This window comes from Globicephala melas, chromosome 20, assembly GCF_963455315.2.
Source record: "Globicephala melas chromosome 20, mGloMel1.2, whole genome shotgun sequence".
NCBI lineage: Eukaryota > Metazoa > Chordata > Mammalia > Artiodactyla > Delphinidae > Globicephala > Globicephala melas.
The window spans coordinates 51,001,926-51,023,113 of NC_083333.1; the positions used below are offsets into that span (position 1 = coordinate 51,001,926).

The window sequence follows — 21,188 nt, forward strand, 5'->3', positions numbered from 1 at the left end:
ATAAATGGTAAGAAGGTTTTGTTAATATATCACTTATTTAATATATCTTCTAAAGAAAAGTATTTAGCTTGTTGAATATAATTGTATTTATAAAATGTTGGTAGATTTTTAAGTTTTAAGGCTTTATATTTTTATTAATATTGAGGGGTAGAAGGATAAAGGATGCATATATAATATTTTAATTTTGAAATGGGAATGTACAATGTGTGAACAAAACCATTAAGAGATTTAACACAGTGTTTTCTTATTTTAGATTTTTACATTCAGTAAGTATAAATTCTCATCTATAAAAGATAGTGTGCAAATTTTGGGAGAAGCTGATTAGTAGTCACCTAACAGAAGCTATACCTCTGATATTTTTAATAGTTTATGTATGGTTTAAGCTTCTGAGAGAAGTTTGGGTAGTGGGATAGACTATAACATTTTTATCTTATCCCCTCTTTAGGATCCTAAATTCAAATAGTAGGATTATGGGACTGGTTTTTAGGAGAGGTATCTTGGATGTCCACTTTCTGTGGTTGATCCCTCACTTGCTAATCCAATGACAGCAGAAAATTTCTGATTTAAAGTCTTTTAAATTGACTAGAACTTTCTTATTAGATTCTGCCTCAGTTTTCCTAATAAGCACTGCAGAAACAAAAGGAAAGCCTAGGAATATGAAACTAGTGAAAAAGGAAAGGCCCTTAGTGATGTGACATAAGTACTATTCAAGCCACGGTGGATGTAGCAATTCATTTCTTAAATTGCATTGTGCCTTCCCAATGATGTACTTCCCCAGAAGTATTACAGAGATAGTAGTTTTTTGGAAAAGGATGAGCTCTATATTGGTCTGCAGTGACTCAGTTTAGATATGAAAATAGGTTCTGAAAAGTGACCTGTTTGGTCCATCTGATTAGACTAGACGATGTCCATGTGATGAACATTTATTCATCTTTATTAGCAAGGTTTAAAAGAGGAACAGATTATCAAGACTCCTACATCTTTTGGTCAGACTGTGTATTTTGGCAGAGTATGTGAAGAGGAGACCCAGTTTCTATATGAAGGAACTTTGCCTTTTCTCTGTCAGGTTGAAAAGCTGATATACTATGTAGGTGATATTCATTCCTTCCCTTAAATATGCCTTTCTTGGCTTTGTATATGTTAAAAGAGATAATATCTTTTGAGGAACATGTGTCAAGCAGGAACCTTGGCATGGATTTGGTTTCAATTGTTTTAAGGCTTAATTAATGAAATACCTTTATCAGCTTTCCAAACCTCTTTTTATATATGAATACAACAGACCAAGGAGCTGGATCTACTGCTATACTCACATGCCTGCTACCTATCAGCTAAAGCTATCATTACTGTCTTGGACAAAGTGGCAAAAGATAAAATAAAATCTTTGTGTGAATTAGTCAGTAGGGTCTGACACATGCTAACAAGGCTCCTGACTAGTGCCTAAGTATTTCAGCACCTTAAGCATGATAAATTTCAGTCAGTCAACAATAAAGTGTTTCAACTAGACTTGTTGTCTTGCTTGTTTTTACTGTTTGGTGATCAATAGAAACCTCAGTCATTATAACTATTAATCATAATAGTAAAGTTCAGAAGAAAATGTGCTCTGTTTTCCAAAGAATCTGACTTTAAAAAAAAAATCCTGAGTTTTTTTCATTTACACTTGAATAGAGATTGAATCCTTAAAATGCCATTAAGGATAAGGACGATTCTTGGACATGTTTATAGAAACCTAGGTTTTTGGAAAAGGATCAAGGTCTTCAGTAACTTTAGTCAATGCAGATGTGAAAGTAGATCCTGAGGTGTGATCTGTCTCGTGTAAAGTTAGGTAGTAGGTGTCAGTGAGATGGGCGATTCATTACCATAGTGATGGCATCTTTATGACATCTCTATGGTAGTTGTGGTCTGTCAATCCCTGAGGGATAACGCCAAAACTTTGAAGCCAGAGAATAATTTCTCTTGCTTATTTATTCTGGTGACTTTGCTTGTCAATACTGTTTAAATAAACACAATATATCAGTGAACTAAGCTATATAGAGCTGTTTGGTTTGATCCTGAGTAGCTCAAGGTACCCAGACTCATGATACCTATTATCGTCATGCTCAGATCTCAGAGTTTGCTCAAGAGAGGGCAACCACATCTATATTCTTTTCCTTTCAGCTAAGTATCTGTATTAAGTCTCAGGTTTGTGTGTCTTAATTCCTTTGCAAGTTTCAAGCAGTAATAGGTGAGGCAAAGTCAATTAGTAGGTTACTTTTTGTTTAGTTTAACACTAAAGATATTTTTACATATATCAGATATATAATAATGTATATTTTACACATTTTATGCTATACTTTTACATGGCATACATAAAATAAAAATGTAAAACCAGGGACTTCCCTGGTGGTCCAGTGGTTAAGAATCCGTCTTGCTGGGACTTCCCTGGTGGTCCAGTGGTAAAGAATCCGCCTTGTAATGCAGGGGACATGGGTTCGATCCCTGGTCAGGGAACTAAGATCTCACATGCCGCGGGGCAACTAAGCCCGTGTGCCACACTACTGAGCTCGCGCACCTCAACTAGAGCCTGCCTGCCGCAAACTACAGAGCCCACGCACTCTGGAACCTGAGCGCCACAACTACAGAGCCCATGTACCCTGGAGCCTGTGTGCCACAACTAGAGAGAAGCCTGTGTGCCACAACTAGAGAGAAGCCTGTGCACCACAATGAAGATCCCGCATGCCGCAACTAAGACCTGATGCAGCCAAAAATAAATAAATTAATTTAAAACAAATCTTTAATTAAAAAGAAAAAAAGAATCCATCTTGCAATGCAGGGGACGCCGGTTCAATCCCTGGTCGGGGAACTAAGATCCCACGTGCCGCCGGGAAACTAAGCCTGCATGTGGCAACTACTGAGCGCTCACACCACAACTAGAGAGCCCACGCGCTCTGGAGCCCGGGCGCCACAACTAGAGAGAAGCCTGTGCACTGCAAAGAAGAGCCTGCATGCTGCAACGAAAGATCCCACGTGCCACAACTAAGACCCGATGCAGCCAATAAATAAATAAATAAATATTTTTAAATAAATGTAAAACCAGAGCAGACTTTTAAAAAATTCTCTCCAGAAGAATTAGAGCTACTCCTATTCTTTAGGAAAGGAGCTATGAAAGGTCTATACTTGCATTATGTTCTTAAGGTCCAACCACTAAAGAAAAAGTGCTAAATTAAGAATTTACTTTAGAATTTCTCTCTCTGCTCTAGGTGTTATTAGGCCTAAAATGCCAAAACTATCCCCATAAACCCTCTTTAAAATTTTTTTTATTAATTTTTTTAAACTGAAGTATAGCTGAATTACAATGTTGTATTAGTTTTAGTGTACAACAAAGTGATTCAGATATACATATACATATATATTTTTTTCAGATTCTTTTCCATTATAGTTCATTACAAGATACTGAATATAGTTCCCTATGCTATGCAGTAGGTCCTTGTTGTTTATCTATTTTACGTATAGTAGCATGTCTCTGTTAATCCCATACTCCTAATTTATTCCTCCGCCACCCACTTTCCCCTTGGTAACCATAAATTTGTTTTCGATGTCTGTGAGTCTTTCTGTTTCATGAATAAGTTCATTTGGGTCATATTTTAGATTCCACATATAAGTGATATTATATGATATTTTTCTATCTCTGTCTGACTTAGAATGATAATCTCTAGGTCTATCCATGTTGCTGTAAATTGTATTATTTCATTTTGTAAAAATATTTATTTATTTATTTGGCTGTGCCAGGTCTTAGCTGCAACATGCGGGATCTAGATCCCTGACCAGGGATTGAACCTGGGCCCCTTGCATTGGGAGCGTGGAGTCTTAACCACTGGACCACCAGGGAAGTCCCTCATTCCTTTTTATGGCTGAGTGATATTCAGTTGTATATATGTACCACATGTTCTTTATCCATTCATCTGTCGATGGACGTTTAGGTTGCTTTCATGTCTTGGCTATTGTAAATAGTGCTGCTGTGAACATTGGGGTACATGTATCTTTTCAAATTGGACTGTAGACCCTCTTTAGGGATGAAATTCTCAAGGTGGCTAGGTCACTCATACTTTTTGCCTTCAGAGGCATTATGTCCTTTAATCTTTACAACAAAGCTACAATGCAATTATTATTCTCCACGTTTTACAAGTGATCAATTTGTACAATTTTTTTGTACAAACTAAAAATTGTTTTAAATTTTCTTATGTGTTTTTTACCACAATTTAAAATGTGATTTTTACCACAATAAGCATGTAACATAAATCTTAACCATTTTCAAGTGCAATGTTAACCATATTCACATCATTGTTCATTTGTACAATTTGGAAAGACTGTTGGCAGCAGGTCAAAATAAAATGTCTGGGCACAGTCAAATATAATCTGGTCGACATGAAAATTCAAATTTTAGAAACATATATTAGAAACTTCTGCATTATTTCTAAAGACAGGGCTACTAGAAGGGTTATTGTTCATGAGTGTGGTAATTAACCAAAAATTAGTTTTCTTTTTGCCTATATTCTGATTAAGCATATATATTTTACCACTTTGTTTGTATTTATGATATAGACTTACTCGCAGTCTCACATTGAAGGCCCAGGTCTGATCCATAGTATTATTTCGCCTCCCAGGGATGTGAGAAGAAAATAACAGATTCCAGACCTCTGACATCACCTAATCTAAAAGCTTGGTACAGGCACAGTTTAGAAAAGAGCTACTGAATTTAAATTTGTAAGGGCTGAAGAAAAACTATGCATAAAATGGACAGAGTTCTTGCCAGGGTAGCAGACTTAAGACAGCAATAAATCAGTAAGAACTATAGCACAGGATCACTTTATTCTGGCTTTGTGGCATTTACAGACACTAAAACCTGGAAAGAGCAGAAGTGCCTTTGAATTTATATTTGCAAAACCTTGTGTCCATTATTTTATCTTCTGGGTTTCCTTTTTTTTTTTTGGTCTTTATTTCCTATACCACCATCTATGTCTCTTGGGGGCAGAAGCTGCTTACATGTCTGTTTGTGTGGCCCTGATTTACATGTGGTAGCTTGCTTACCCAGAGAAAGGTATTGAAGATTGAATTGGATGCAGTTTGGCTGTGGCTCAATAGAGGGAGTCGAGGAGCCGAGAGAGGCTCTCTTCTCAGCACCGGAACGTGTCTGGTGAAGTGTGCGCGCACCAGGCCCCAGCCAGCCAGGAGGAGGAGGGGCGGGATGGGGGTGGTTGCCTCTAGCTGCTCCACCCTCACTTTGTGTCAGCAGGTAGAGAGCGTGATTGCAGTCCCAGGGGAGGGAGTCAGAGCTAGAACACCAGTTACAAACCACAGGCTTCCTCCTCTAGGGAGCTGATCCAGAATTGTCTTTCTGGAAGGGAAGCACTCGAATCCTTCCGAACTTTCCAAGTCTATCCATGATGCAGAGACATTGCCCTCTGGGATTTTCTATGTTCCTGGTAGTGAATTGTTGCTGATGTATTTGCTACTTTGCTTCTTTTCTCTTTCAAGATTTGATCATTTTTATATGCTGTTCGGGGAGAAAAAGGACTTTTGTTAGAAAGGAGATTTCAGAAATGGTTTTGGATCCTCTAGAAGTGTTTTTAGAGTTCTTGGGGACAGTAGCTCTAACCTTGGAGTAAGTTTCTGCCTTTGACCTGCACGGATTATTTTTTCGGGCTGCGGAATTTCTCGGCACCTAGCTGCAGTGTGGGGCACTTGGTTTGGTTGCAGAGTAAGAAGGTGGAAGAATGAGCTGTACTTGGTTAAGCAGTTGAAACCTTTTTTTTGAGCAGGATCTTTAAAAGCATAATTGAATTTGTTTCACCCCCGTGGATTCCAGTGGGCCTGACAGCACAACAGGTTTGCAGATTTCTTTCGAAATTCTTTTTTTTTTCTCCCTCTGCCTCAGCAAAAGAAAAGAATCTATATCACAGGTTCATGTTCCATTGCTTGGCTTTTCAGCATTTATTCTGAAGACTTAATAAGATTTTTTAACTTGACCTCTGAACACAGTGGGCTTTGTGGTTGAAGTGCATTTGTATTTACTTAAGGGTGCACATTTTGAAATCTTAGAATAAGACGTTGTTTGTACAAAGACCCAAATTCTCAAGTGTGCCTAGAAATAGCACAGATCTACTCTACTCAGGTTTATTTTTACTTTTTCAGGGTTTTCTACTTAGAGGCTGTAGACTAATCACCTCCTTACTCCCCCTTTTATTCCCCACCCCCTCAAGGAATTTGAAAACGTGTTAGGAATAGTCCTTTGTTTTACTTATGAACCTAGAAAATTACAGATTATAAGATCTGGATAATAAAGTAGTTTCCAAAAGCATCTCATGGGAAATCAAAGTGCTTGGCATTCTCAAGCAGGAGCATAAAAGCTGGAATCCCTAAGAGAGAAGGGAAAATAAAGATAGAAATATGAATGTCAACTGGGAAGAATAGTTGGAAAGCCAACCTTTTCAAATATTCTTCTAATTGTGAAAGTTGGAAAAGCTTGTGATGCTCAGGTTTATCCTGTGACTATGTGAAGACATATAAATTAGCACCTAGTTTACAGGCAAATCTAGGTAGAAAATCTAAAAATCATAGTATATTTAAGTTCATGAAAAGTGTTGTAAGTTCAATGGGCCTGGAACTTTGGCTACAATGAAATACAGTTTAATGTTGAAACTTTTATGAATACATGTTGTAGCATCTTTGGACATCTCTCAAGGTGTGGCCTGAAATAGTGTTTCCTCTCCTTCCCCATTTTTTAAGAAAAAATTCTCCTGTGATCTTTAGTCTTTTACCGTTGACAAATTTTGTGGCTTTAAAGGACCATCCCTTCATTCTCTGAGCTGGAGTTTTTCACTCTCACCTTTGATGCATGGCCTTAGTCATTTACTTTGCCTTGTTTTGTTCATTAACATTGGGTTTAGTGGCTCGAGAACTTGATGCATATGGAAGACCAGCACCAAGTGATCTGACATAATTAAAATTCAGGATGTGACATTCAACCTCAAGCAAAATTGAAAATTCCAAAGAGAAGCGGCGATATCTTTACTAATCATAGTGAAGATGGGAGAAAATGACATACCTGAAGCAGAAGTAGGCTGAAAATACCTTCTTCCCTGCCAGATCAGGAATACCACCTGTTCTTGGGAATATACTTTAGAGAAAGGAAGGACCAGAACTGCGACTCGGCTTTCTGAAGCTGAAGCATAAGTTTCTTTTCCTCCGTTCGTCTGGATCTAGGAACCTGTGTTTGGTATTAGCTAGTGGAAGCAGTATGTGTGGCCGAAGTGCATTGCTGCAGCTGGTAGCATGAGTGGTGGCCACCAGCTACAGCTGGCTGCCCTCTGGCCCTGGCTGCTGATGGCTACCCTGCAGGCAGGCTTTGGACGCACAGGACTGGTACTGGCAGCAGCAGTGGAGTCTGAAAGATCAGCTGAGCAGAAAGCTATTATCAGAGTGATCCCCTTGAAAATGGACCCCACAGGAAAACTGAATCTCACTTTGGAAGGTGTGTTTGCTGGTGTTGCTGAAATAACTCCAGCAGAAGGAAAATTAATGCAGGTAAGGATGACTTTATTTTTTTTCACTTTCCATCTGTTTGAAATATGCCTTTCTTCTTTTGTCTGCCGAACCAAATTCCATACAAGGGCTCTGCTGCTTAGCTTCCTGTGTTTCATCTTGTTAAGTATATTACCTTACTGGCCTTCTAAAGCAAATTCTTATTTCATACTCGAGAAGAAACGTATAAATCCTGTATTTTATAAGATCATCTGCTTATTTTTAACTCTCGTACTACACTGCATTACATAATAAGTCCTTTCTTTGCAAGTGATATATTTTGGACACTATTTTTTTATAGATGAAATATATGGGCTTGTATTTAATGAACCTGAGGATTGTACTTTGCATCATGTTTCGATTTGAAGTGAGCTCCGAGGAGGTTGATTTTAATGGTCAGTAGCACCCTGAAATTCTAGAATGTCCTTGGAGCAGATTTGATCAGCGTGTCACTTTTAAAATTCAGTCAAGCTTGAATGCTACGGCTGGCCTTATACCACGTGTGGCACCCTATTGCTAAGCCCAAAATGGAGAGGACTGGATTACAAAATGGACACAAGGTATAAACTTGCCTCCTGATCACTTTGGCCTTGTCTACACATAATTTTATTACTTCCAAAAATTTTTAATTTAACTTGTTTTTTATCGACCCACAAAGTTTTTCAGACACAGTTTCTTAGGCTTTCAGGTTGTGAATTTTGCCTATAACTCATTCATAGCCTACTCTTTATGTGCTTAGTGTATGAACTGACTGAAACCACAGCATTTCATAGATGAATTGCTCATTCCCCATGGTGAAGATAGAGCCTTGAGGGCCCTACCTTTTTCATGTGGCATTCTAGTGTCTTACTCTATAAAATTATGTTGCTTATTGATTAAAATTCGTTTTATAAAAGGACATTTCTTACTGTAGCTTTTAGTCACAGGTGAAAAATGTTAAATATCATTCATCTCAGCATCTAAGCTCAGATTTTTATTTTGTAACAGGAACAGAACCAAAATATTGTATGAATTTAAATTTTTGTCCACTGAGAGGAAAAAGATGAGAAAATTTAACAAATTATAGAACTCTCTTTGCCAAACACGGATTTTTACATATATGACTTATTGGCTCTTCATGATCACTTCTTAGGCAATATTTTGAAGCTGGGATAAGTGAGGTGGAAGAAGAATTGGGTGAAAAGGAAGGCTGTGCTATTTAGAAAAATAAACAGGCAAAAAGAATATATCTGGAAAAAAGAGTGTAAGAATTTTTGGATAAGAGTCTATTCACTTAATTTGAACTTTAGGATAGAATTAGGAATATTTAAAAGTTGAAACCATAAATCATTTTGAATACAACAGTTGGAAAGGAAACTTCCATCCTGACCTTGCCTAGTTAATACCTTGAGGCATGAGGTATGTGCTCCATTGTAATTTTTTGCCCTAAGTAATTTTACTATAGAACCATATTCTGGAGGCTCTGAGGTCTTTGGGAACCATGCTAAGTTTTGTGTCTTATTAATGTCCTGTGGCAGCATATTCAATGGGTTAATTATATGCTGCTTAAAATAGTGTCTTTTATTTTGAATGTTTTGCCTTCTATTATCATAAAGCTCCACATAAAGTTTCTGTGTATTCATAAAGGAAAAGGTATATGAGAGATACTAGCTGGCATTCTCTGCCATTTATTACCTTGTCAGTCTGTATCCTATCTTCTCTTATTTTGCCCTTTTTCTCACTCTGGTAAGTGTTGCTTAATCCTTTTTTTTTTTTTTTAACCTATTAACTTTGAATCTATCAGTGTACTTTAAGTACTGATTCTTTACTTTGTGAAGAGAGGATTTCATTGTATCTATTATTTAGCAAGGCCCTTCCGGGCTTTCCAATAGATAGTTTGCATCATTGGCAATTTTCAGTCTGTCTTCACCTTTTCTCTCCATACAAGCTTCTTCTAGGTCATTAATAAATTTGTACACTAGCCTAGTATTAGTCTCTGGAGACTTTCAGTATTGGTCCTGGTTTATTTTCTATTAATCAGTTTTTAATCTACAGTAATTACTAAATTTTCTTAATAACCTCTTATGAGAGACTATTAAAAAAAAGAAACTTTTGGATGATATGCCTCAGTTCATTTTTATCCACTATTTGATTAACTCTTTCAAAGAAGTCTAGCACGTTAGGGACACATGGTTTACACTTGTAGAATCCATGCTGTTTGTTCCTTATCAGATTACACTGCAACACAGGTTTACTCAACTGTGGTTAACCAAGCCTTCCACTCAACTGAAGTTCTGTTTAAATGTCCTAGAGCTGTGCTTTGCTTCACTTTAGCTTTCTTGATGGATATCTGTTCCCTGGTGTCACAGATCTAAAGGCAATCTTCTCTGTTGGCTTTGCAGAATTTGGGATAATTCTGTGTATCCTTCTACCTATGAATCATTCTAGTTGCCTGTTAAGTTTGATTATCTTCAAAGATGCAGTCAGGTCTTTGTAAAATTGGGCATGCTATGCATTGGGAGATGTAAAGTTATGAGAACAGTGATTTACAAAAATCATAATGACCTTGTTGTGGTTTCTGGAATTTCCAGAGAGTTTCAGAAAATCTGACATTTCTTTACATTTTGCTCAACTATTTCAGGGTATGTACTTTTTCATAAGGACCAAATTAACTGGACTTTCATTTGTATTACAATTTTAATTTTCCTTAGACAAAGAGAAACATCCCATGACAATGTGCCCCCAATTTGCTTAATAATAAAATAGGCCGTAGAACTGTCTCTAAAATAATTTTGCTTGTCTCAGCTTCATCTGATGGCTGTATGTACAAGGCCAGGCCTTGGTGAATTTTTGTCCTGATTCTTATTCCTCACTCTTTGTACTTAGGTTTCTCTTTACCAACAGTTATATCCATTGTACAAGATATGTTCAGAGTCTTAAATTATAATATTCTCTTTAAAGTACTAGGAGAAAGTCAAAATAGAAGATGAAATGTTGCCTTGGCTGTATTCCTTTCATTTCTCAAGTCTTCTCTTTTCCATTTCAAAACTCCGCATCTTAGCCCTGACCAAATTATATTGCTTTCCTTTCTGTTTTGCCCAAGAGCTGCTTCTTTGCACGACTATATCATTTCAAATCCCTGTGCGCCTTTGTCATTGTCTTTAAAGTGTCTACTTCTTAGGTTTCCCCTACATTTGCCAAAATCCTGTCTCTCCCTCTCCTCTGATTTCTTTCTACTTTTTAAATCTTTGTTGCCCATTGAAATTTTATATTTAGGATAACCTTCCACCACTATTCTGCCTCAGTATTTCCCTAACTAGCCCTCAAAAATCCATGTCCAAAAAAATTTTTTTTGTAATTATGAGTAATGATGGATGTTAACTAAGCTTATTGTGGTGATCATTTCACTATATATATAGTATATATATATATCAAATCATGTTATACATCTAAAACTAATACAGTGTTATATGTCAATTATATCTCAATAAGAAAAAAAAAGAGAGAATGTGGGAGACACACACAAAAAAATCCATGTCGAGGAAACTTTCAAGGATCTCCTCATTACTTGGCAGTGACTGATAAAGAGGACTAAATGATAGTGATTTTACTATTATTCTTACTATTTTGACTGTTCATTTGACTAATTCTTCTTCTCCTGGTTTATACCATTGTAGAAGGAAAATGAGCTGGAGCTTATGCATTGTCTCATTGTCCAGTTTTCTGGTTTGTTTACCTCTTATCAACATTTGTTTATATTATTTCTAAGTGATAATGTTGCTACCATTTTACCACTGTAAAAATGATTACAGTCCTATTTTCTTTCTCAATTCTTGTTCTTTATTAATAAATGTTACTTAGAGGGACAACTCAAATTAATCTTCCTTCTTCTCAAAGCAAAAGAGCAAGAGGATCTTTGTGTAGCGCAGGAGAGGTCACCGATTCTTTAACTATCACACTCTTCCTGCTCAGCTGGTTGTCCTGGATTTTCTTAGACTCCAGGTTAAAGTTATGATCAAGATTAGAATGTGCTGCCCTGAGGCTTCAGACCTACAATGGGAGCTGTGGTAGTGCAGCATTTGGCCAGTAGCAGTGAACACCTCCTGGACAAATTCCCCCTTGCACAATGTCTCTGCTTGCCCCTTCATTTTACCTATTAGTCAACACATAGTTATCCCATCTTTCCATTTTCACTTTATTTGTAGTCAGGGCCTGAAGTGAATTATTTGGGGAGGAAGAGAAAACTTTGTAAGTAAAGTGTTAGCCAAAGCCAGAGAGACAATGCTTTATAGCAAACTGTAGTTGACAAAGTGCCTAAACTGTGACTAAAGGGACTTGACTTTTAGCTTTGACTCTGCCACTAAGTAGTTGGGTGATTTGGGACAAAATAGTTTTTTACCTTTCTAGGCTTTAGATTTCCCATCTGTAGAACTGAACTTGTGCTGTGCACTTCACATGTATTAACTCATTGAATCCTTGTAATACCTTCATGAGAGAAATACAGTACTTTTTTTTTTTTGAGATTAGGGCAGATGTTTTTTAATTGAAGTATAGTTAATGTACAGTATTATATAAGTTACAGGTATACAATATAGTGATTCACAATTTTTGAAGGTTATACTCCATTTATAGTTATTATAAAATATTGGCTATATTCCCTGTGTTGTACAATATATCCTTGTAGCTTATTTTGTAATACGTAGCAGTTTGTACCTCTTAATCCCCTACCCCTAGTCTGCCCCTCCCCCCTTCCCTCTCCCCACTGCTAGCCACTAGTTTGTTCTCTATATCTGTGAGTCTGCTTCTTTTTTTGTTGTTATATTCACTAGTTGGTTGTATTTTTTAGATTCCACATACAAGTGATATCATACAGTAGAAGTACAGTACTTTTATTTTTACATATTATAGGTAAAGAAACTGAGGCTCAAAGTGAGGCTCAAAGCTATTTGCTAAGATCTAATAGTAGGGGGCATAGCTGGAACTTGAACCCCAGAGCTCATGCTTTTCTAACTCTAAAATTCTGTACAGGGACTTCCCTGGTGGTCCAGTGGTTAAGACTTCACCTTCCAATGCAGTTGGTGTGGGTTTGATCCCTGGTCGGGGAGCTAAGATCCCACATGCCTCACGGCGAAAAAAACCAAAACATAAAACAGAAGGAATATTGTAATAAATTCAATAGAGACTTTAAAAAAAATAAAATTCTGTACATCTACAAATGCCAAAGATGAACAAAACACCAGTGTAGGCTTTGTCTAAATGATGAATTTATTTCCAGAATAGAAAGGAATGAAACTGATGACTACTATTCTCTGCAATTGATCCAAACTATATAATACCCTGCTAACTTCTAATAATCTCTGTATTTCTTCTATTTCTCTCATTTGTGTTTCATTTACACATTTACAAAGATATTTACAAATCAGAATGTTTATTTACTTAGTATTTCCATTTGAGTGGAACAACTTTCATTACCTTTCTTTTCATTTTATAACAGTCTGTGGTAAGTTATCTTACATGGGAACCTGAAATAATAAACTTTGAAATAGTATGCATCTAACTGTCATAGTGTGCATCTAACTGTTAGAATTCCTTGGAAGCAGAGATTTCAAAGATTTTGTGATTTTGCTTTGAGGCCAGCCTTTAAAAGAAGTATAAATATTCAAGGTACAGTCAACTCTTGGTTATTTATGTTAATGGCGGTGCAGAAAATTCAGTTAATTTATAATTGACTTTGGAATGTAGTCAGAAGTACACCGTCAGATGTAAATCCTCTGTGCACACAAGCAATCTTAGGTGCTTGCCTTCTATGATCCCAGCTCAGAGCCTTCTTGATATGGCTTTGTTGTTAGGAGCATGGCACCCAGAAGAGAGAAGGAAGCTGCAGAATATTTTTAATGATAACTTTTCAAGTTAAGGAGATATCTCATTTATATAAAAGTACCTATCAGACAAATTTGTATATATAATAGTTCCGTACTTCATGTGGAAATCCAGCAAAATTGTTGTAAGTTCAAATTCATTAATCTCTGTGGTTAATCGGAGGTAATGAATGAGCTGTGCCCTTGGTTACTGCCCCTATCAGGCTATTTAGTGTCCTTTGAGCGGATTCTAGGGGTATGCATTTCCTTGGTTTTTGTGGTAAACTCTGTGTGTGTGTTGTAATTTTCTTTATCTACAAATTAGCCATAGTTAACTTTTTATACAGTTTTAAAGATATCCCTGGGGCTCAAGGTTTTGTTTTTGTTTTTAATAAAAAAGCTTTAGGGCTTCCCTGGTGGCGCAGTGGTTGAGAGTCCGCCTGCCAATGCAGGGGACGCGGGTTCGTGCCCCGGTCCGGGAAGATCCCACGTGCCGCGGAGCGGCTGGGTCCGTGAGCCATGGCCACTGAGCCTGCACGTCCGGAGCCTGTGCTCCACAGCAGGAGAGGCCACAGCAATGAGAGGCTCGCGTACCAAAAAAAAAAAAAAAAAAGCTTTACATTTCATTCACTGGAAAGTGTTTATTGGAACTTTCGTGTGCTTTTTTCCCCTCCTTTTACTCCCTTCAAATTACTAAGTACAGTAGAGGAAAAAAGAGGTTATAAATGAGCAATGTACGATTATAAATGTTCTGTCAGGAACCAGAATTGGTAGCAGGGTATTGTCAGAGAAGTGTGTGCTGATGATGTTCCATCGAATTTATGTAGCAATTTTCTTCCAAGAAGCTTGAAATGATCCACAAATACTTGCAAACCAAATACAGGTGATACTCCATTTTATAGAAAAAGAAACTTAATGGGAGAGAGAAAGCAAGTTAATTATCTTAGAAGAAAATTGCATAGAGATGGACCCAGTGTGCTTTGCAGGAGATAGACTAGTAATCCACTTTTTCAGTTATCCAAGGATGTGGGTTTCTCAGGGAAATCCTCAAAAGCTAAAATATTGTCCATGGCTGAGATATCCTCTATTTGGACCGATGTTGCTCAGTTTGACAGTTCAGTTTAAAAGCTATTGGTGAAGCAGTTGGCCAGCTTTATGTCTCAAAAAGCCCTCTGAGCTAACTCTCTGACCTGCATTAATTGTTCTTTTGAGAATTGTTAGAGAACAAGCAGAGTCTTTACAGTGACCGATAAGGCCCTTCAGGATCTGGCCTGGCACCTGCACCTTTTACCTCCTCCCCGCTCACTCTACTCCAGTCACCCTGACCTCCTTGTTGTCCTTCAGTTAAACCAAGACTGTTGCCACCTCAGGGCCTTTCCACTTACTAGTCCCACTTACAACCTGGGTATTTTCTTCTCTCAGTCTCAAATGTCAACCCCGTGTCAGATATACCTTCTCAGTGAGGCCTTCCTAGACCATCCAATTCCGAAGGACTCTTCCTATTCCCCCTAGGGCTCATATTCTCCTTCCCTGCTTTATTTTTCTTTATAAACTTACTGCCATGTGACATACTTTTATAGTTGTCTGCCTCCCCTCAGTAGACTATGAGCTCTGTGAAAGCAGGGATTTTGTCTCTTTAATTCAGAGCTTTTTGGGACTAGGGCTTTAGTATTACTTAGATAGTGCCTTTGACACAGTAGGTACTCAGTAAATATTTATAGAATGAATATAAGGAACATTATGGTGGTGCTGAGTGGCTGTGATAGGTTGGACATAACTCTAGGATGAAGCAGATTTATTTACATCTCATCACATTTTTTAAAGTATATTGTGAAGTCAATTATTTTGAGTGCTTTGGGTTTGATAGCGCATGCTGTATTCCTTTATTTCTCTGACTTACTGACAGCATAGTGTCTCCTTGATTGTCATTTTCAAATTGTAAATAAGGCTATAATCAGTATGTTTGAGGAGCTCCTTTACCCAGCACTTATTTAGTTTAATAACTAGCCCAACCCCTACTTTTTAGAAAATTCTAAAGACATAGACATAGAGAATGGACTTGAGGACACAGTTATGGGGAAGGGTAAGCTGGGATGAAGTGAGAGAGTGGCACTGACATATATACACTACCAAATGTAAAACAGATAGCTAGTGGGAAGCAGCCGCATAGCACAGGGACATCAGCTTGGTGCTTTGTGACCACCTAGAGGGGTGGGATAGGGAGGGTGCGAGGGAGACACAAGAGGGAGATATGGGGATATATGCTGATTCACTTTGTTATACAGCAGAAACTAACACACCATTGTAAAGCAATTATACTCCAATAAAGATGTTAAAAAACAAAACAAAGAAAATTCTGATTTTCCAAGAAAAATGGATTGGAGTACTGATTTAAAATCTGTGATTATAAGATATTAGCATGTATCCAAAGGACCTCACCTTCTTAGTCCTTAGGCCTGTGATTCCCAATTCTAATTTTGAGATACCCTAACACAGTGGTTTTCAATCTTTTTTTTTCCATTCTTTTTTCCCCTAAACTATTTGGTGGGGTGGGAGTGGGGGTCACTGGCCCCTTTGAGAATGTGCTGAACGTTATTGACCATATGTACTTAACGTACAGTTTTGCATAAAATCTCAGTGAGTTGAGAGAATCTCTGAGACACATGTAGTAATCTAAGGACTCCAGATTAAGAGCTGTTATCCTAGAATAATCCCAATTATTTCAAGAAATGAAACCAAATTCTCAAAACTAATTTACCCTCAGTTTACTTAATTTAAAAAGTATTTGTGTACATTACTAGAAGTCAAACAGACAGCAGTATTACAGTGCAATTATAAGAAGGTTAGCCTGACCTAAGATGACCTTAGATATAAAAATTGGTATCTGACAAAGATCTGCTCAAATATAGTGTAGTAAAGGGATTGTGCTCTCCAAATATCAGGTGAAACTGCATCAACTCAAGAAATGCTTACAGCCCTTCATCATGGTGGTTTCACTGAAAGGCCCACAAGAATAAAAGATATTTTCCTAATTTGTTTTGACATAAGTAGAACAATTGTGGCTTTATGTGTTTATTTGGTTACTGAAGTCAGAGAACAGAGGCTGTAAAATGAGCTAACTTTGGTTACTTACCATCAGTTTCTCTTCTGTCCTTTAGACTCCATTGCTTTTCCTAAGGTGTAGGAATCCTTGGGCCCTTCAATTTCTATTTGCTATAATGGAAAACTTTGAATCTCTTTTAAAAAGTTTATTGTTTCTTGCTTGTTTGTTTTTAAATAACAGATAAGCTACTTTACATACTCTTATTTTTATCTGGGTTTTAAACATTACAGTTCATTTTGTTTTGTTTGATACTTTTTAATATATTAGAGTCTGTGTTTAAATTGCATATTCAAAAACACCAAAATAATCAAAGTGATTTAAATTAGGGTTTTTAAAATTGTAAACACAATGTGTCACGTTTTTCCTGGATAATAATTAGATTATTTAGATACTCTGATCCCTAAATCTAAAGCAGTGGTCCTTGTTCAAGATGGCAGCCTATCTATCTTCAAGACCCCTGTTCGTTTTTAAAAAATTTAGAGTACTTCTGTTATGATGGAAATCAACCATATACTACTGTAATTTTAAGTAGCATATTCAGTTATCATGTACCTATCAATTCTGTGCATGCTGTTATATCAAAAGGGTACTATTGTGCGTATATAAATTTATGATCATTGAGAAACACTGTTGCTATTGTTATTTCTGTAGAATAATTTGGATGAGACTGAAGGCCTTATGTTTTATGCCTACTGATCTTGCTATTTCCTAAAAAATGATTACAGATTTCCATTCTTTTATCACCTAAACTATTTTCTACAGTCTTATGAATTATCCACTCTTAAAAAGAAATCTTTTACATGGTTCAAGTTTCATGTTCTTTCACTTTTATATCTTCTACTTAGAATCATATTGGTTATCTGACTTTAAGAATCTTGTGGCCAAGTTCTTTTTAATTTTGTGAAGGACTTTGTTGTCCTTTTACTGGAATTAGGTCCTCTTCAGTTTTCCATACCTGGGGTAAAATACGGTTTTGGGTGGGAGGGCAGAGGCACAGGCTATTCCGTTTGTAAAATATAATCATCAAGTTTCAAGCTAGGAAAAACACCTAATCCAATCATTTCATTTTACAGATGAAGAAGTAAACCCAGAGAGATTAGTGGTTTGCCAGTCAAAGAACTGCCAATCTACTACCATATCTTACTGGCCAGCGTTTTTAGCAAACCTTATTTATTTATTTTAAACTTTTTTGGGTCATTGCAGGAAGATTAAAAAGAAGATGTTGGCAGAGATTTTCCCCCTGAACATTCCATTAAGAAGGTATGGAGTGCCGTAGGGTCTCTTTCCTCTTTGATCCCTAGTCAACTAGAAGGCATACTGTAAAACAAAGGAACAAACAAAAAAATAGCTTGCTGCAATTTAGCATTACTTTACATGGTGCATATGCATAAAGTAATTTACGCCATAGACTCACTGCACCAGGTGGCCTTTTGTCCTGGATTGTCTCCTCAAAGCAACAGAGGCTCTTTACAAAGTCTAGGCCAGGAAACTTACCGAGATTGGGGGTGCACTGGAGTCTCCCCATGTCTTATACTGTGGGTCTCCTACTGTGTACCAAACGCTGTGGCAGGTCCTGTGGGAATACAGAGAACAGCACCCCAGCCTAGTCCAACTGAGGAGTTATACCTTCGACAGCGGAAATCAGTATGCGATGAATGCCAAACAAGAAGTGCACACATAAATGTGTTAGCGTGCCAATTTTCGTTTTCTCAGGAGTCATTCAAATGACTGTGGTGATTCTGTCTCAAGATCCCCTATGACTGGAGAAAAAATAAACAAAAACCGTAAAATTTTAACCCAGGCAACTTCAAGGAGCTTAAATCTAGAGGACAACTACACCCCAAACAGTCATACCTTCTAATTTTCACTTCTATCAGTTAAGTATAGGTTATAATATTGCCTGTAAAAATATTCCTGTATGTATAATACTCATCAGTAGCATTTTCTGTAGAAGTCCAAATAACTAAACACCATGGCTTTCTTTTCAAATTGCAAACTGACTTTCTAAAATGTACGAGAAGTTTCTGTTAAGTTGCAGTAAAATTAAAACAAAATTTAGCTTTAAACAGAATTGAACACATTGGGAGTTCTGTTTTAATTGATAATCTAACTGGCTCGTTTTAATTCTTTGTAAACTGTATAAAGGAAGAAATAAACACTAGGACTATGTAGAAGGTGAAAAGTCTTTGAATATCATCTCTATTTTAAAAACTTATTTCAGTACCAAGATTTTTATTATTATTATTGACTTTAGTCATTATTATCTGTTATTCCCATTCTCTTGGGTTGGTTATGTATAATATGAGGGCTATAGAGACCAACTCAAGAAGAATATACCTGTCTGCTATGACAAAAACATTAGATTATTACCTGCTGTGAAGTTACTGTATGGTATACGTCATATATTTTTATTGTCATTGGACATTATTTGAAATTTAGTTGTCTCCCTTTGGATATATGAAAAGTCCGTAGGTGCCTCATGACCATTTAAAAGGTAAAAGCAAGTCACTTAACCTTTCATCTGTTGGGGTAGGGTTGGTGGGGTAAGTAAATGATCTTTAAGTTCCTTTCCAGCTGTAGACATTTAGAGGTTATACTTATTTCAGAAATAGTCTTATTTTACAAAAGGGACGTGTAACTTGCTTATTTATTTCTTTTCCCTGAGATAAAATTGATTTGGTAGGTGGTACAAAAAATCTGACCAAATTCCTTAAAGTCACACAACAAATTAGTAGGAAAACTAAGCACCAGACTCAGTCGCACTTCTAGTCCTTCAGTCCTATACTATGTTTACATTCGGTTAACACACACAAAAAGGACTTTTTCTCTGGAGTCTTATATTTCAAAATATGTGTAGTGGATTGAGGACCCTTATTCTAAATCCTTCATCAAGGCTGTCCCAGTGACCAAACCACACTGACTTCAATCACGAACCTACGTCTAAGTGAATCTGAACCTTTGAAAAGGCTTGAAGAAGCCAGAGGTAACCTGGAGCTGTAGTCGTAGAAGGAGGATGATGAATCTGATCCTAAAATCATTTGTAAAGTGGAATTATTAGAAATAAGTTGAATAGTTACATTAGACATAAGATTTCAGAAAAGCTGATAGGTGTTCATGTGTGGAGTTGAGGGTTGGAGCTTCAGTAAGTAAGCATCTGGAGGCATCTGGGAGGAGTGGAAACGGGGCCATCTGATTAGTAACTGTGCCTTGTTATTAAACCGTGACTTTCTGCATTGTGTATCCCCAGAGTTGGAAAACTTCCGCTGGCAAAAAAAAGAGAAGGGCTGCCGTGCTGTTGCTGAGGGCCATACAGTAGACACAAAAGCGCCTTCTTAGAGGCCTGCAGCAGAGGCAGCTTGTACAGGCAGGCCCATTCCTCTCAAAGACTGGGAATCAGATTCTTTCCCCAGGGGGTTTCCAACTAGTTTGCACTTCAGAAAAATCTTTTCTTTCTCCTGCTGTTCACGCCCTGCAAAGAATTTTCTTCCAACCAAAGAAATTGTTTTATAATCAAAGATCCTTGTCCTTAGTTGTTGGACATCAAAGAAAGTTTGGAGGAGACTGGGGGATTATGTGAGTGCCTAGAATTTATTTTGAATGCAAACTTGCAACATTAGCAAGTCCCCCAAAGAATATACTCATTTCAGAGCTGGGAGAGAGCCTAATATAACTAAGTCTCTATTTTTCCTTGGTTGCATATACCCCGGTAAGATACAAATGAGTTGAGCAGCTCTATCTGGACTTAACTCCTGTTACATTTGGTTCTTGAGGTTCTTACCAAGGGAAGAGGTACCCGTACTCCACCTACCCTTTTAAAACCTGATATTAGGGCACATCAAAATCTATTGAAACAAACAAAAAACCTCTTTTTTAATCTTCAATACTTCAACTCTTGGGAATTTGGGGCTTCTCCCAGGGCAGTTGATAATATATAACCAATGTTGAGAGTCACATTCCCTACATTCCCTACTGTCTCCGAGGTGCTGTTGGTGTCATTTTCTCCCACAAAGGAAACCCTCAGCACCCTGAGGGCCTGAACTCAGGTCTTGGCAGGTAAATGAAGGAGGAACTTACTTCTGGATTTAAACTGTTTGGTTGAGTCAGGCGTAAAAAGGCACAACCATGTTAAGTACCAGCTTCATAGTCTTACCTCTGGGCCCCGAATAGGAAGAATTTATCAGTTAGGGAGAATGAAGACTGTAACTTTAAAAAATTATTTTCTGGGTAAGAACAATGATTCACTTGATATTTTGGTTCTTGCACTTCGGGACATTTATAGGGCCTTGTTCTCAGATTATGGCTCCTTCTTAAATATCCTTCTCTGAATCTATGAATTTTTTCAAGTTTTTCTGGAATCCACTTATACATTATCTAACTTTCCTTCCTAGGGCAGATTAACAGCAGCAAGAACAAGAATTAGGAAAAATAAAGTGATGGATAGGGCAGATTTAGGCAGAATTATGCCCTGGGCAACGAACATTCTTGTTATTTTGATCTTGGCTCTGTGGTTATGAACAGAAAAGAGTGTGTGCTCTAGAAGACTTCCAATCTCTTTCTATCCCTTCATAGCAACCACAAAGTAGTGGTTGGAAGTACAATTCCAGGAACACCAAAAATGCTCACAGTTTCAATAGTGCCCCCGCAAGGATTCTCTGAGTACTCTTCCTCGTAGCCTTCTTGTGGTGTCCTTG

General features: G+C 37.3%; 1 protein-coding gene across 1 annotated transcript in view; it reads left to right on the forward strand.

Moving 5' to 3' along the window:
- The first annotated feature begins 5,237 nt into the window (after positions 1–5,237).
- RNF43 (ring finger protein 43) overlaps positions 5,238–21,188 on the forward strand; it is a 61,222-nt gene continuing 45,271 nt past the window's right edge. Inside the window, exons 1-2 of the mRNA XM_030881706.2 lie at positions 5,238–5,862; positions 6,924–7,560. Of these exons, the coding sequence (XP_030737566.1) occupies positions 7,309–7,560 (252 nt within the window). The 5' untranslated portion in view covers positions 5,238–5,862; positions 6,924–7,308. The remainder of the gene's footprint in view (positions 5,863–6,923; positions 7,561–21,188) is intronic.